The sequence below is a fragment of the Sitophilus oryzae genome, unplaced genomic scaffold (assembly GCF_002938485.1).
Source record: "Sitophilus oryzae breed Bouriz unplaced genomic scaffold, Soryzae_2.0 scaffold_2017_pilon_pilon, whole genome shotgun sequence".
NCBI lineage: Eukaryota > Metazoa > Arthropoda > Insecta > Coleoptera > Curculionidae > Sitophilus > Sitophilus oryzae.
Window position 1 is genome coordinate 105460 of NW_022146744.1, and position 18440 is coordinate 123899.

At 30.9% G+C, this 18440-nt stretch overlaps 2 protein-coding genes across 3 annotated transcripts; one reads left to right on the forward strand and one right to left on the reverse strand.

The window, feature by feature from the left end:
- Nucleotides 1-719: 719 nt before the first annotated feature.
- Nucleotides 720-10095, reverse strand: LOC115884139 (ubiquitin carboxyl-terminal hydrolase 46). 2 transcript variants are annotated; one of them, XM_030902646.1, is made up of 10 exons: nt 9966-10095; nt 9461-9541; nt 9182-9398; nt 9025-9105; nt 8704-8825; nt 8268-8456; nt 6732-6878; nt 6398-6541; nt 1463-1589; nt 720-1403 (listed from the first exon to the last, which is right to left on the reverse strand). In XM_030902646.1, the coding sequence occupies exons 1-9, from the start codon at nt 9966-9968 to the stop codon at nt 1482-1484; spliced, it is 1092 nt and encodes a 363-aa protein (XP_030758506.1). In that variant the 5' UTR covers nt 9969-10095; the 3' UTR covers nt 720-1403; nt 1463-1481. The 2 variants fall into 2 exon arrangements, with proteins under 2 accessions (XP_030758506.1, XP_030758505.1); XM_030902645.1 differs by having other exon boundaries at nt 720-1589.
- Nucleotides 10096-10711: 616 nt separating this feature from the next.
- LOC115884135 (dnaJ homolog subfamily C member 24-like) lies at nt 10712-11393 on the forward strand. Its single transcript, XM_030902640.1, has one exon. It carries the CDS (start codon nt 10878-10880, stop codon nt 11274-11276), a length of 399 nt encoding a protein of 132 aa, XP_030758500.1. The 5' UTR covers nt 10712-10877; the 3' UTR covers nt 11277-11393.
- Nucleotides 11394-18440: the final 7047 nt, after the last annotated feature.

Consider the following 18440-nt stretch of genomic DNA (forward strand, 5'->3'; position numbering starts at 1 on the left):
TTAATAATTTACGAATTATCAACAAAAAATTTGATTTATTATATGGGACATCCTGTATATTTAATTTATTGAAAATAATTTAAAATTGCCTTTCCAAAAATATAACACACTTAATATTTTGCTCGATTCCTCTTCGAGATATAGAGTATATAAAAATTCGCCCGCTTTAAATAAGTAGGCTTTGAACGGCACCGGCTGTAATGCAAAACAATTCGAGCTGTGAGCATCAATTAAAACGAAAATAATATTTGCTATGAGAGATGCAGAATTTTATAACAATTTAAAATATATTTAACCAACATCAACACATTTAAACTACATCTAATAACAATAAAAATAAATAGCAAACCAAGACATGAGATTTTGCTACAGGTGTTCGACACATCGACCGTCTTCTGTTATGGACAGACGGGGCAGTTTTTGAACATTTCTCGCGGAATTCATTAACTCAGTAGGGGTGAAAGATACCCTCTCACAACTGCTAAGTATTTGTAATTCTTGTCGAGATTATACGGAAGAATAAGGAACCTTTATTTTTCCGCAAATATATCCATAAGATTACATTAGGGCACTAAGTCAGGCGGCCTCGACGGTCAACGGCTGGGATCTTAGTTAGCTATTCAATTATTCTTGAAATTGGCTGCAAAAATTTGCTGATAACTTTCGTCTATCTGCTATAGAAAAGGGTGTTTCCATTTAAAAGCGTCGAATTTGACCCCCCCTGTACATTGTCGGTACTTATCACCTTATATATAGAGATTATCACAACTTTTAATACCGATTTTTATCCCTTTTAACAAGTTTCATGCCACCTCTGCACAAAATCAGCTGATTTATTGCAAATCAATCAAAACCTACCCCAAAAAACTTATCTTTAATAAAATTAAAAAATTTTAATAAAATTAATTAAACATTTTTTTGAAGCATTTGTCCTGTAGGAACGATTTCTATGCTTGGAAAGTAACTGCTAACAGAAGCAGTTCACCACACTGCTATTTTTATAGTGCTCCCAGTAGTGATTAAAGCGTGGTATGAGAAACTTGCTTAAACAAAAGATTTCAGGAATTCATTTATCTACAACTCTGGCATTTAAATATATCCCTCATTTTCATGACAATTAGTCGAAAAGTTGAATGAATCACGTCGTATAATACTCTTGTTAATATCCTTTTTTTTTTGTCAAAAGCAACAAAACAGCACAGGATTTGATAAAAAAAATCCTAGATAACGGTCACTTCCCACATCAAATTCATGGGCAAAACTGTAATGCCTTCATTAATGCCTGTATCAACGCATCAAATAAAATCAAACTGTCTCAAAAACTGAACGATTTTTTTTTGAGTTGAAAGAAGTCCGAAGTTACTGGACTAAACCATCATCATTAGGTGTGTCGGAAATCTATTCTAGAAAATAAACTTCTATTATTGCCCGAAACATCGACGACAAATTAGAAATCTATTACGTAAGGCAATAATGGCAACTCATAAGCTCTCTCGACTCTGATAGAATAATATGTATCCCGTCTCGGAGGATTTCTGTGTATCCGATGTCAGACCGTAGAAATCTTCTATTGCCGACGAGTCAATTTTCTGCAACAAAACAAGGGAATATTTAATTTAAGAGGCTGACTCAAATTTTTGGTCTTACTCCTAACACAAGTTAGAAAAACTCGAGCACGTTAGATCCACTGTGTATTTAAATAATCCATCGATTTAAGCTTGATTTTCATGCATCCGTTGTCCGACGATACGATGATACGATATTAATTTTATTGGTTGAATTTAAAGACTTTGACTGGTTAGAAAATTACGCAATTTTTTAATTTATTGCATTTTCATGCCTCCGTTCATCGGATATACGATTTGTTTGTGACTGGTGTCGTTTTATATTTTCATTTCCCTACCGATTTCGCTGTTTTACATATAGTCTAAGAGCTAGCAACGTTTTCGGGAGAGAATTTTAAGAAAGCTAGTTCTTTAATATCTCTTTTTTTATGCTCTACTGAACAGAGCGCGGACCGTCTGGCTGCCGGTAGACGTTGCGTTCACTACTGCGCATCATATCTGTATTCAAAATCTATTCACTCCTGCGCATCACAAATTCGCCCTGTATTTTAGAAACTCAGGAGGCTAGGACAAACATATGAGTAGCATATTTAGTTTCATAAAAAAGTAGCAAAGTAATGTGAAAATCGCATCATTGTATCTCTGCTCATAAACCAGAAATCCCATAAAACACACGAAAATGGGATACCCTGTACAAATGTGATGCGCAGTAGTGAATTGCAGTAGTCTACCGGCAGCCAGACGGCCAGGAGAGCATAGCAAAAGATATATTAAAGAACCAGCTTTCTTATAATTCTCGTTTTCCGACGTTGCTAGCTCTTGTACAAGGTGAGTCAACGATAGAGTAAAGTCCATTATCTCATTTGTTTCGAGGTTTACAAAAAAATGTTAAATACAAAAATTATAGGGAAGGTTAAGATACACATTTTAAAATTATTATAGAGTATACAGGATCCTTCAAAAATGTGTGGCGGATATAACATATGTTTTTTTAAATGCAACACCCTTTTTTATTTTATTTTTAGATTCTGCGTAAAATTCTATAACTTTTTTATATATAACCTTATATACGTAAAATTAATAGTTTTTGTAATATTTAAATTTGTTTATACAAATGTTAAATTGCAGTGTGGTAAAAAATTGTCAGTTGTACCAATGTTTCTCAAGTTGGAATACCAAACTTTGGTATGAGAGTTCTATAGAGATTAAAAAGAAGATATATGTTAAGATATTTTAGAGTATATAAAAATTCGCCCGCTTTAAATAAGTAGGCTTTGAACGGCACCGGCTGTAATGGAAAACAATTCGAGCTGTGAGCATCAATTAAAACGAAAATAATATTTGCTATGAGAGATGCAGAATTTTATAACAATTTAAAATATATTTAACCAACATCAACACATTTAAACTACATCTAATAACAATAAAAATAAATAGCAAACCAAGACATGAGATTTTGCTACAGGTGTTCGACACATCGACCGTCTTCTGTTATGGACAGACGGGGCAGTTTTTGAACATTTCTCGCGGAATTCATTAACTCAGTAGGGGTGAAAGATACCCTTTCACAACTGCTAAGTATTTGTAATTCTTGTCGAGATTATACGGAAGAATAAGGAACCTTTATTTTTCCGCAAATATATCCATAAGATTAGATTAAACTTGTCAAAAAGTAAAACATATGTTATATCCGCCACACATTTTTGAAGGATCCTGTATACTCTATAATAATTTTAAAATGTGTATCTTAACCTTCCCTATAACTATTTAACATTTTTTTGTAATAAAAGTTGAAGAGCTTTGCAAAATCTATCAGAAAAAATCAAAATATATAGGGTGTACCATTTTTTAATTTTAAGTAGTTGAAATTTAGAAATATATTTTGAACACCCTGTAGCATTTAACTAAAATATCTTAACATATATCTTCTTTTTAATCTCTATAGAACTCTCATACCAAATTTTGGTATTCCAACTTCAGAAACACTGGTACCACTGACAATTTTTTACCACACTGCAATTTAACATTTGTTTAAACAAATTTAAATATTACAAAAACTATTAATTTTAGGTATATAACGTTATATATAAAAGTTATAGAATTTTACGCAGAATCTAAAAATGAAATAAAAAATAGGGTGTTGCCTTTAAAAAAACATATGTTATATCCGCCACACTTTTTTGAAGCACCCTGTATACTCTATAATAATTTTGAAATGTGTATCTTAATCTTCCCTATAACTTTTATATTTAACATTTTTTTGTAAATCTCGAAACAAATGAGATAATGGACTTTACTCTATCGTTGACTCACCCTGTACTATTATATGTTTTTAAGGTTAGATTAAATTTGTCAAAAAAGTGACAAAACGTCCGTAATCGTACGATCTTTTTCCGTTGGAGTAGCACTTTTTTGACAAGTTTAATCTAACCTTAATAAAAATATAATAGTACAAGAGCTAGCCCCGTCGGGAAAACAAGAATTTTAAGAAAGCTGGTTCTGCCGGTAGACTACTGCGATTCACTACTGCGCATGACATCTGTACAGGGTATCCCATTTTCGTGTGTTTTATGGTATTTCTCGTTTACGAGAAGAGATAAAATGATGCGATTTTCACGTTACTTTGCTACTTTTTTATGAAACTAAATATGCTATAAATAGGTTTGTCCTAGCCTCCTTAGTTTCTGAAATACAAAGCAAATTTGTAATGAGCAATTGTGAACGCAATGTCTACCGGCAGCCAGATGATCCGCATTGTTCAGGAGAGTAAAGCAAAATATATTATATTAAAGAACCAGCTTTCTTAAAATTCTCTCTCTTAAACGTTGCTAGCTCTTAGACTATAAGTAAAACAGCGAAATCGATACGGAAATGAAAATATAAGATTACCCCAATCACAGGCAAATCGCATATCCGATGAACGGAGGCATGAAAATGCAATAAATTTAAAAACTGCGTAATTTTCTAACCAATCGAAGTCTATAAATTCAACCAATAAAATTAATATCGTATCATTGCATCGTCGTACAACGGATGCATGAAAGTCAAGCTTTAAGCGTGACATAAGAAAATGGGAGTCACACAGTTGCAAAAAAACGCCACCTGGACAGTCTAGAGCATTGTTTTTTTTATTTTGAAGGAAATCATTCAAGAATCACGGGAATAACATAATCAGCCGCTCTTGAATCAGCCGAGTAGCTAAAATCATCAATAAAATGTGCTGCTGAGAACTATGTATTTCTAAAAGCCTGCCATGAGTTTTGGTCGCGTCCAAATCATGAGTCTTTTGAATAGGAACTCTTTAGGGTTCACTTGACATCCCTTTTGAATATCTGACGCGCTCAAATATATTTTTTTCTTTTCTCATTTCTACCCCTTAATCTGGCCACCCCCACCATACAAACTGGCAGGTTAAAAACTCTCCAACACGCTGTCACCATTTTTTTTTCTCATTGGAGGGTAGAGGTAGAGTAAGGAGAATTATCTTCGTGTATTGACAAGTAATCATCAAAGAGGGGACAATTAAGAGGGCGTTGTTGTAGCAAAAGCTCTACATTTGAAAGAAGCGCCAAAATTTTTTAGAACAGGAAATAATTAAATAGAGATAGATAAATACGCTTTTTCTGAAGGCGAGTGTTGCCACTCTTTATTAGACTAACTTCACTTTGTTTATAACCACTAAGTTCAGTTCGAACCTTTGAATAAGAAGACTAAGGAAGGAGCATATCAAAAATCTTAGGTACACCGCGATGGGCCTAAAAAAAATTTTAATTCCGGTTTATCAGTGTCGTTCCAATTTTATTTAAAAAATGTAAAACTATGATGTAGGGTAGACGTGGGGTAGACTCAATAATATGTTGTTTTATTTTACGTTGTGAATAAATGTTGGTAGTTATTAAAATTGTTATAAAAATATATAATTCTAATAAAAATAGATAAGTTATAATAAGTATTTATTAACACAAACATCCGACACGCTACTGAAGCAGGTAAGTCAAATTAACGTATCTAAATTCTTTGACATCTAATCCAAATCTAATCTTTGACAAGTAATAAATAAAAGCTAAAATGCAAGAAAAATATATAATTTAGTTAATTTAAGTGAATTTCATAAATGATCGGTTTACTACATGTATGTATATTATATAGTCACTTACTAGCGAAAAGTTGTTCCATTATTTCACTCAATTTTTGCCGAGATCTACCACACGCTACACAACCAACTATTTTAGAATCTTTTTCGATAAATCGCGATAGTGTCACTGTTAATTTAAGTTCTGCCACAATTTCCATCTAGATTTACTACCTTTATACAACTATCAGTAGTAGAATAAATAATAAATAACATAAAATAAGCTACGTAAAGACTGACAAATCCACAAAATTTCAAATCAAATTCAAATGTGTCAAATGAATCGTCAAACAGAACTGTCAAGGATCCCCACCCTAGAGTGCTTTTATGGTGGTTTTTCCGCCCACCATGCATGAATACATGGATAGCATTATGCTCCTTCCTTAGTCTTCTTATTCAAAGAGTTCGAACACATATTGCTTATTAGCGCCACTGTGGTCATTTTGTGAACCCTTATTTATACTCTTTAGGTCCCATTTAGAGATGATTCTCCTTACCTCTATCTACCACCGAGATACTCGTTGGGCAGACTTATTTATTAACTACAAATACTAAAAACACTCAAGGATTGATTTTGAAACTATAAAACACACTTATTTTTGGAAAATAGAATTACCTAAATTCGAAATTGGGTACTAGATAGAAGTTTAGTGTCATAGCAATACAAAATATAAAAACAATGGATTAAAAAGATACTTACATCGACCTGGTCGTCGTCAAACAACAACCAGAATCCGTGACTCTTAACTATGCTAATGTAATGGCCCCGATTAGGCCCACTTCCACAATGTATCACAACTGCTACTAAGTCATATAACCTATCAGGGTTGACCGCGTCGTCCGACTGAAAATAACATAATAATTGAAAAAATAAAAAAGCAGAATAACTTGAGCGCTAAATCAGAAACAATCCAAAAATATGAAGGAAAAAATCCATATTCATTTATAAAAAAATATTAAACAAGAAGTGAACGCCGAATATGAAACACCATGTATAAGAAATTAAGGGTTGTGTGTGATAGGATAGTACTTACCGTATTAAATAACCTAAGTTCTAAAGGAAATACCACCCTATGTGAAACTTTAATGTGCCTATTGTACTGTTCAACATACTTAAATCTTTTTAAATGGAGTGCAAGTATCGTTGGCAATTTTTTCACTCTCATCCTTTTCTGGGCTTCCTATAGAACAATAAAAAACTGAATTAAAACACATATCCGTACCCTAGAAGCAAACTATGATAAATTACAAAACATAGTTTCGAGAAAAACGAATTTAAAGTTTTGTTTAGCTCAGGACCGGCATTGGACTTAATTTGATTTTATTCAGAGTATTTTATTTATTGCTACAGATAGAAGTAAAACGAAAAAGAGCAAAGGATAAAGCATAAAAAGTTAAGTAACTTGACGTATATACCACAAATATGGCAATTTTGGACTAGGGTACAGATATACTGGGTGCGTCTCAAAAGTGGCTCATCCCTATAACTTTTTTATTTTTTAGTTAAAAAAATGAGATTTGGTATGTTAGTATATGACATAAATTAGGATTGACTGACGTATTCAATTGTTTTGGGTCACTTCCTGTTTCACCGAAAATGACTACAAATTTTGATTTTTAAATGACACCTTCGGTATTTTTTTACTTTATTCAATAGAAAATAACACTCTGAATAGAATGACATATCATATGTCAACTTTTGACAGTTTCGCATATGGTTTATTTGAAATTATAACTTGCGGTTCGTAACAAAAATTTGACTCGAAATATACCAAGCGTGCGGTATGAAATTATTCGTAAAAAAATTTTGTGCTTTTTCCAAATATGCAAATGAGCCACCTTCGTTTGGTTTGGTTTGGTTGAAACATTTGAAAAAGTTGAGATATGATTAAAAATACGATTTGAGCATTTTCTAACTGGCCAGGACAAGACACTAAAAACATTAGACAATCAAATCTATTTTTCTAAGGCTCCTTGATTAAGAATTAGCGTTATTAACATAGCTATGGCACTCTAGATTGAATTTTAAAATACAATTTTTTATTAAGGTAGAATGTCAAAAGTTGATGTGTGATATATCATTCTATTCAGAATGCCATTTTCTATCAAATAATGTAAAAAAATACCAAGGGTGCCATTTAAAAGTCAAAAGTTATAGTCATTTCCGGTGAAACAGGAAGTGACCGGAAACAATTGAATATGTCAATCAATCCTATTTTATGTCATATACTAACATACCAAATCTCGTTTTTTTATGTGAAAAAATAAAAAAGTTATAGGGGTGAGCCACTTTTGAGACGCGCCCGGTATACCATCATATGTATACTATTAATTATTGTTAATTTTTTTGCTGATATATTGTGTTCATAATTAATGATATTGAGAGTAATTAATATATTTATAATAATAATAATTAATATTTATGTAAATTACTGTATTATTACATAGTTTTGCATATTATGTCAACATTTAACTAGGAACAAAAGTACTTAATAAACTAAGAATAAAAAACCAAATGATACTAATTTAACTAAATGATTATACAGGGTCAAAAATAAACTTTTACTCACTTGATAGCTACAACAATTATCACACTTAAATTTGTTATCGCTACACAGTGTTTCTGTATCGCTAAAACACCTCAAACAGTGAGTGATTGACGTGTTCTGTTCTATGTCTACTTGTAAATCAAAGAAATCTTCATCCTTGCTGCTCACATTCTCACAATTCAGGCACTTAGTTTCACTTGTAAGTATACCCTAAAAAAACAAGAAGACAAAACTAACTAAAAATCAATGGAAAAATCACATGTAAAGGGGAATCAATAAAAGTTAGTGTACACATCATCAAACACATCGAAATTATTACCAAATGAAATTTATCGACATCTAGTAGTCCTATTTGTCAATTCTCATCTCAAAGAAGTCACTGTGACAACTATTTCTTTACGATACAGTATGTTTAACCTAAATTAACTTTTTATAAAACCTAAAATGCTAAAATTACCTGAAATATTTCCTGTACCCATGTCGGTTCTGGCTGGTTATGAGATGTGCCATTTTCACCAGATCCTTTTGATTTATTAACATTATTAGTTGTATTATTTGTAGTATTTTGCTGTCTTTCAGCTACAAATACACAGAAACATTTCATGGCTAATACATTACACAATTTTACAGAAATTATCTTTTATACTGACACAACTGACTCATATTAATTTAGTGAGAAGCTAATACTTCTCAGAATTACATATATTAAATAATCTGTTTCAGTTATAATCAATAAAAAAGAAAATTACTTATTATTACTCCATTGCTCGCATATTACCTAATATAATTTCACTAATATGGTTGATTAAAAAGTTTAGAAATTCATGTGCATCTTGTTGCGCGTAATTGTCAAATTCCTCTAAAAATTTATTATTGGTCAGATTACAAGCAAAACACCAAAAGAAACTAATGATGTAACACACTTATACACATACCCTTTTCTTTTCTAAGCCTTGCAATGAATTTTTTCGGTGCTATTGAGCCCACTTTTTTCTTTTGTGTTGCTATATTGTGGAATAGATCCGCTAAACACGTAAGTAATGTCTCTTTTGTTCTCTTGTTCTTTGCCTTATATTCCAGTACCTTATCTCTAAACGGTTTGCAAAAATACAGAGCTTGAAGTACCGAGTTGCTGTAACAAGTATTTCCAAACTGGAAAATAAACGGTTATTTATAAAAACTTACTGATGCAAGTGAATTTTTGAAGTACTTACATTAACTAGTCCAAAGTAATGCTCATTACAAGGAAACTGTTCGGACCCTATATCTCTTTCTAGTTGGGATATATTGGCGCCCTAGAAAATATATGATTAGTAGTTAATTTACACAATTATTTTAATACAATTATAGAATATATAAATAAATAAATCTTGTTTCTGTTAATGGCCTTTAGTACAACCATGCTTTTATAGATACCTACTTACTAGTTACTAGAACTTGTGATGCAATAAATTTACTTGTAAGTGGCTGCCTCATACATAAAAACTGACGTACAACGTAAAGTAATATATTAATTTATGTTATGATCTAGCGAAAGTATCGAAATATCGGTTTGTTCATTAATTAATTTGCGAAAAAGTAACGTAATGTGGCATCTAATGTAAATAAAAGGCTTTACGGCGACTACACCATTCCAGGCCACAGTAGAAAGGTAAATTTACATATTTACCGGCTTTAACAAAAACCAATATTATACCAACAAATTTACGACATACTTACCATATTTTATTAGCTAATCCATTAGGTTTAAGTTAAAAATTTGTGGTTTAACACAAATAATAAACAATTCTGTCCCATTATCGTACTATTTGACAGCTGTTAACATGTCGTCGGTCAACGAGTTCGTAACGGAAGTCGAGGATTACGAATTTATTTACTCTAGGAGACTCGTTGGAAATTAGTTTTAATCAATTCTTTTTATTATTTCAAATATTTTTACGTTTATCATTATTGTGTATTTTTACATAATATTTTATACCCTGTTATGCTTTTTTATGTACTAATTTTAATATTTAAGGAATGTTTGCAGCAAAAATTAAATTTTATACATTTTTAATATATTAAAGAAAGGTAGAAAAGGTACTTATAAACATGTTTTTTAATTAGTCTGCTCAAAAGAAAAGGTACATTAAGTCTGCGATTTGAATATTTTTAAAAATAAATATATTATATAATATATTATATCTAAAAAAACTGTTTTAGTTTTAATAAATTTATTTTTTAAGTAACTTCGGAAATTTAAAGTTCTATTTTTGAGTTAAATAATACAAATTATGGATAAGATCCTATTCTCTGGGTTAGCCTGAGCAAAAAAATAGTTTTCTACATTAGATTTTTTACTTTGTATGTCCAACCCTAGTTTCCAAGAGCTGGAGTTGATCAAAATCAGAGGTCAAAATGTATCAAGGTCACGGATCAAGGTAGATGATTAGAAAATTGAAAAGAAGAAAAACTGTTAACGCTGAGTTAACCCTACTTTCCTTCCATGTTTTGATTTTTTGTTTTTTTTCTTTTTACAATTTTGCATTAGATATTAGTTCAACCAGGATGAACTAGATCTTGGTATTCAATATAATATGTAAGTGTTTATTTATAATTTTTATTAAAATTGTGAGTAGCAAAATTTCCACCATGCATAATATAGAGAATTATTACGAAGTTCTTGAGTGCCCTGAAACAGCTACCTTGGAAGAACTTAAGAAGAAATATCAAACTTTAGTAAAACAGCATCACCCAGATAAAGGATCCAAATCTTATGAAAGATTTGTATTATTAGATAAAGCATACAAGACTTTAAAAGACGAAAAGTCACGGAAGGATTATGATGCAGAATTACTAGCCCAAACATGTAATGAAGAATCAGTGATTTATGCAAGTTTAAATAAAAAGGATATTAATTTGAATTCTGATGGTATTTTTGGTTTTACATGCAGATGTGGAGGAGAAATCCCAATTACCGAAGAACATTTATGTGAGGATGAGTGTATTGTTGAGTGTTCAGAATGTTCAAACGCTATTTTAATAAAGTGATATTTGAATATGTTTATATTTTCCTATCTATTAAGAAAGGTTTGTTACATTTTTTCTTTAAATATATTTTATAATTTGTTTAAAAAACATGTACATATATAAATACTTAAATCTTTATTGTACATTTTTTTATCCCTCTTATTCAATTTCTTTCTGTAAAAAAGTATTAATCTATAAAAATGTTTCTTAATATTTTCATTGATCGAGTAGGTACCTATTGTGGCTTTTTTGTTTACAAAACTTTGGAAATATATACTCAGATTGCATGACAAGGTCTAAAAATCTAGTTCTAGGAGTAAAAACAAATCTTATAATAAGCTTGTACTATATTATTTTTGTTCATTTTTATGTCTGTAAAATACTTAGAATATGAAAATTAAATACATAAATTCAGATGAAACTGTATTCCTAAATAATAATCTATTTATATCTTTATATGGGTAAAGAGTAAAAATAAAAAGAGGCTTCCATGACTGGATCAATTTTTACCACATGTTAATGTGATAAAAAATGTTAAAAATCTTTAAATGATGATTAGTAGGACAATTCTATTCAAATATATAGGGAAATTCCTTATTTCTGTATTTTATAATATATACAGTAAGGTAAATTCAAAGTTATTAAAAAATAATTTGCCCAAAATTATTATAGCGTTACATGACAAAATGGCGAAGGAATTATAAATGACAAAATAACGAAATACATGACAAAATGGCGAAACAATAAACTGATATGAAATGAAATATTCCGGAGAACTTATTTTTGACTAAATTTTGTGATTACTGTGTGTAGTATAATTTTTGTTTGTATTAAGATAAAAAGACAATCTTGATTGATTTCATAAAAATATTTTTGCAGTATAGTTGATTTTAAAATGAATTTCCGTAGGATTGTTTTGCTTGATTTACCACCACGAAATTCTTATTTTAGAAACACCACATCACAATGGAGTTGTTTTTGAAATATTACAATTTTTAGATTAAATTTTCTACATAATATGAAGGTCTCTCAAAATTGAAAGATCTTAAATTATTGATCCCTTTTAACCGGGTTTATTATATGACTGTACCCACTTAAAAACTATTCATACTGAAATACTAAAGTAGCCTATTTTGTCAATCGCTCCGTATAGAGATTTTTTTCAGAGTATCATTTTCTATCGAATAAAGTAAAAAAATATCGGGAGTGCCATTTAAAAATCAACAGCTGTAGCAATTTCCGGTGAAACAGAAAGTGATCGAAAACAATTGATGAATACGTCAATCAGTCCTAATTTATGTCATGTAGTAACATACTAAATCTCGAATCGTTTTTTATCTGAAAAAAATAAAAAGTTATAGGGGTGAAACACTTTTGAGACGTACCCGGTATTTAAATAATTTTCCGATACAACCCACTCCTTATTCAAATATTGTTAGGTTTGTTTACGACTTTCACTAAAAAAACAATATTTAAAAATCTTTATCTTGGTATCCATACAAATACCGTACGATCGAAAAAAACGGCGTCAAGGACGGCTGGGGAATGACAATTGATAATAATTTTGGCGAGGTCAATCTCTGGACCTCATAACTTGGCCCGTACTGTTCTTTATTCTTTAATAGCACTTATGGCGGGTTGGCCTTAAGGTTATAATTTATTTTTATATTAAGTAAAAATTATTTTTAAATGGTGTTTAAAATTCTAGAAACAATTAATAATTTATTGGAAATATATATTTTTGTGTCTGGAAACATTCTATTCTTTTTTAATTCTTCTCTAATTATTAGTGTTAACTTTTGACAAGTTTTACGCCAATTTTTGGTTAAGACGTCTAGAGATTGATCTCGCCAAAATTTATCATCGATTGTCATTCCCCAGCCGTCTTTGACGCCGTTTTTTTTCGATCATACAGTATAAAAAATAAACTATTTTTTCAGAAAGTATCAACAATCACTTTCTCACATATTAATGTGGAATGACTAATGACGCTTGTTTTCCCGTTATAACAGAACGGGCAAAAAATAATGTCTTGTCTTAAGAACATATTAAAATACCTACGATTTACCTACTTGCTAATTTTTTTAATTAAAAATTCTAAGTGAATAATAGTTTTAATTCTTTATTACGCTTACATATAAAAAATACATATTTTTTATACAGGGTGAGTTTCCTACGATGCCCTCTATGGGTATCTCGGAAACTACTGGAGATAGAGTGTCGGTTAAATGGGGAAAGAATTGCAGTTTTGTGGGGTCATAAACATATGCGCCTTTCAGATTTCTGAAAAAGTTCATGGCTTACTAGATATTAGAAAAAATAAATTTTGGCTATTTCAAAAATTGTCCCTAATTCCATTATAATCTATTTGAGACAAAAAGTTTTCAAATAAAAGTTGTAGATAATCACATCCTTAATGAGATTGTGTCCTCCGTTTTTTTCTAAACCCTGTAATTTTTGACATATGACACAAACATATGTTTTTTTTAAATGGAAACCATAGTTGGCCATGACTTCATAAAAAGCGCCGTTTTTTAAGCTTTTCAGTGATATAAGCTATAATATGCTTCTTTCGAAAAATTACTGAGTTATAGCCAATTCTTATCATTTTTAATCAATTTCACTTAGTTAGCCATGGGAACAAGTTCAATCGTCGTTGCTCTCAGTAATGTGAAACTGTCACATCCAAACTTTGTAAATTAAAATAAACAAAAATTGTAAATATGAATTTTTTAAATGAAGAAAAGGGTGTAAGATTATTGGTTCAACTTTTCTTGGTCATATATTTTCGAGGATACGTTGACCGGTAAACGTTACTCACGTTTTTTAGAAAAGTTAAATTTAGATACCCGCGCATCAATAGAGTGGTTCCAACATTGCTTTCATTATGACACTCACCCTCATAATGAAAGAAATGTTAAACATTATTTATATCATAATTATGCAAACTCAGGGATAGGAAGAGGTGGACTAATTGCATAGGCCTCCTCGATCACCTGACCAATCCATTTTAGATTTTTTTATGCTGTATGGTTAACAACAAGGTTTACAAAAGAACTTACCAATTAAGAGAGGCATCATGCAAGCATGAATTAGGAGAGGAGAAGTTTATTAAAGTCGACCGGCCGTTCTGTGGGCAAAGCTTGCAATTCAGTTTTAAAAAGATGCATTTTATGCACTCAAAACGATGGCGGTTTTTGAACATTTGCTAAAATAACTTAACTTAAAGTGTATGTAGTGATATTAGTTTTTTTAAGTTTTATTTTGTGTAAGGTAAATTGTGAAGAACCGTTTAATAAAATATTCTGTCTTTTTATAAGTTATAAATCATAACAGAATAAAATACCATGCCAACTAAGTGAAATTAGCCAAGAAAGATAAGAATTGGCTATAACTAAGTAATTTTTCGAAAATAAACATATTATAGCTTATATCGCTGAAAAGCTTAAAAAATGGCGCTTTTTATGAAGTCATGGCCAACTATGGTTTCCATTTAAAAAAACATATATTTGTGTCATATGTCAAAAATGACAGGCTTTAGGAAAAAACGGAGGACACAATCTCATTAAGAATGTGATTATCTACAACTTTGATCTGAAAACTTTTTCTCTAAAATAGATTATAACGGAATTAGAGACGATTTTTAAAATAGCCAAAATTTGTTTTTTTTTTAAATATCTAGTAAACCATGATTTTTTCAAAAATCTGAAAGGCGCATATTTATGTTCCCACAAAACTGCAATTCTTTCCCCATTTAACCGACTCTCTATCTCCAGTAGTTTCCGAGATACCCATAAAGAACATCGTAGGAAACTCACCCTGTATATTTTTTTTTCCGATAAAAAAACAACATTTAGTATGTTAGTATCTTATGATCTAAAAAAAGGGGCGTCAGCGATGGCTATGAAATAAAAATCGCTATGGCTATGAAATAAAAATCGCTATGAAATATGGCTATGAAATAAAAATGGCTATGAAATAAAAATCGCTGTCATTTTATCTGTAAATTTATATGGAAAATGTCATCGATCATGATTTCCTAGCCAACTGGATGCCTTTTTTTTTGATCATACGGTATATGACATAAATTAGGATCGATTAAGATATATTCAATTGTTTTCGGTCACTTCCTGTTTTACCGGAAATTACTATAACTTTTGATTTTTAAATGGCACCCTCGATTTTTTTTGCTTTATTCTCTATAAAATGACGCTCTGAATAGAATGACACATCATACGCATCGACTTTTGATATATTCGCTTCAAAAAACATCGTATTTTAAATTTCAATTTTTCACATTTCCAGTGATACACGTCTTTTTTATCTAAAAAAAATAAAAAAGTTGCAAAGGGTATATAGTCACTTTTGAGTCAACTTTTTTCAAGTCATTTTTGAGACGCACCCGGTACATTTATACAGGTATTTATGATATGATACATATTGCGCTAATTAGGTAGGTTCAAAAAGTTCTAATAATAAAAGTGACTTAAAGTTAAGTTTATTCTTATAGGACCTAATTCATTTTTGACTTAGTAAAACTGTTTATATGCTTACTTAAGTTAACCTTGTTGCCCGATAACAATCGATACGTAGACAATTAGAAATGTAAATATAAAATTTCATAAATAAAAAATGAGATTTTTTTTTGATCTGAAATTTTATGAAATTTAAATTAATAAATAACTAGAGAAAATTATTAGACGCATTTTGCTTGCTCACATGTACTGCATTGTGTTGCATTTCTTTTGTAATTATCAATACGGATATTTATCAATAAATAATTAGTTGAAGGTTGATACACACCCATGCGGTAACGTACGTATTAATATCTATTGAACTTATTTGATACCACGTTTCTCATATATTTTAGTAAAGTAATACCTACGTCTTACTTATATTACTTTACTCCCATGTAATTATTTGTATTGTTATAATATTATATTAGTTTACATTATATGTTAATAAATACTAATTAAAGAAACTTTAAAAAATATTTATTTAGTTTTGAACTTAATTATAGCGCCTTTGTTAAATTTTAAATATTGAATAATTTTATTGTTAGATAAATTGTGAATATCTGGAAAGAAATATGGCAAAGAAAGGCTAGAAATATGGCTATGAAAGATGAAAAAGTAGGCGTCAAATAACCGATAATCTTTTCAATATGTATAAACATACGGTGTAGGTCAGCATTTTTAAGATAACTTGACACCGTTTTTTCTTGGATCATGCGGTAAAAGTTATTAAAAATAGTTGTAATATTTAGTTTACGTAAATTTATAATATGGGGCTGTAATTTTTCGGGAGAACACCGGTATCAGGTCTAAGGAGGGGCCAAGTTAAAGAGGTGGAGAAAATGGAGACAGATCCTCCAGCCTCCACCTCACGGGTACCTCAGTCGGAGACAAGCTCCTTGACCGTGAAGGGCAGGAAGGGTGTATACCTTGTGTATACCCTCGTAGGAGATAGAGGTCCACTTCTCCGAGGGAGAACACCTGTTGTCAGCGGAGGATGGGTACCCAAGTAGCATTTTCACGACTTGCGACCACATGTTTACTAAACACAACGTTGGATTAGTTACAAAAAATAGTTAGCTCCCTACCTTGGGTATTAAAATAAAAACCAAACCAAACCAAACCAAACGTTTTTATAACGTTGAGCCGACGTTGGACTAGTACTACAGCAAAGTAGAAATTTCTGCGACGTCGAATAAACGTTGTCTTGTAACCTTTTTTGCTTAAGTGATCTTTAGGTGATTCGGACAACGTAGTTACAACGTTGGACAATATAGAGTTTTCCGACGTCAGTTTCAGGACCTACTAATTCTTGTACTACTTTTTTTTAATCGCAATGGTACATGTCCAGTCCTCGGACGAAGAACAACTGTTGCCAGAGGAGGGTAGGAAATACCCTGTCCCCCCTAGAACAGGAAAATCGCCTTGTATAATGAGTTATAGACTGTATGATAAGTTCTAACTCAAGAAAGGGGGACACAATAGATCTTTAAGGTCGTGATGATTAGCCCCCCCACCCCCTCTCACTCATTCTACATTATACATGTTTTATTTAAAAATTACGTTTTTATTAAGTTTTTTAGATTCTAAAATAGTGATGTTATAAATGATAATAAGTTTCTATAAAAAAATATCTTGTTGCTTTATATAAACTGTAGGAATAACATACCGGGTGTTGCATCGTCGGACGGGACATAGGAAATCCCATGTAAATTTTAATGGGGTTAATTATTGGCTTCACTAATTATTTTAGAGAATAATTCTATTTAGGTTTATTGAAGAGCACTAAAACCCACATTCAAAAGAATAACTTTAGATATTTTTGATTAGTTCGTTTACGAGTTATCGCCGATTTCTTTTTAAATATTTCTCCTTTCTTATGGCCCCGTATTTACTTATGCAGCACCAGTCAAGGTAAAAGATAACTGTCAAATGAAGTTGTCATTTCAGAAATTTACCTATTTAGTGCTTTATTATTATTGAAAACTCATTCCTACATCGGAAATCTTAAAGATGTATTTATAAATACAAATTAATATGAATTAAAGTAAAATAAAGTAATCAATTACAAGGTTAATTATAGTATTATCACAGTATTTTTCGACAATATTCAATAACTTCAATGGAAATAATAATAATTCAATGTTCAAATATTCAAATGTTCAATAATTCAATGTTCAAATCTTCCTTCATCGACTGCTAGACAATAACAAGACAATAACCCAGGCGATCATAAAATTCTCTTCTTACATTCGCTAGTTGGTAAACTGAAATTCTATTGCATTCGGCAGATATAGCATTTTTTAACTCGTCTAGATTTGGGTATTTTTTATCCTTGTATATCCTGTTTTTTTAAATGGCCCCAGAGAAAGAAATCATTTGGCGAAATATCAGGAGACCTTGCTGGCCAATTTACTGTATGATTTCGGCCAATAACGTTTCCGTTAAAACTATTGTCTAAATATTCCCGAACAGCCAGGGTACTACGTGCCGGGCTCCATTAGATACCAAACTTCCTGATTTTCTCTAGCGGCATCATGTAAAGCAGGTAAAATATGATTTTCGAGTAGTTCCAAATAATTAATATTCTGCATTTAAATTTCACGTAAGAAATAATGGCCCGATAATATTGTGTCCGAATATCCCTGCCCAAACATTTACTTTCTGTGGA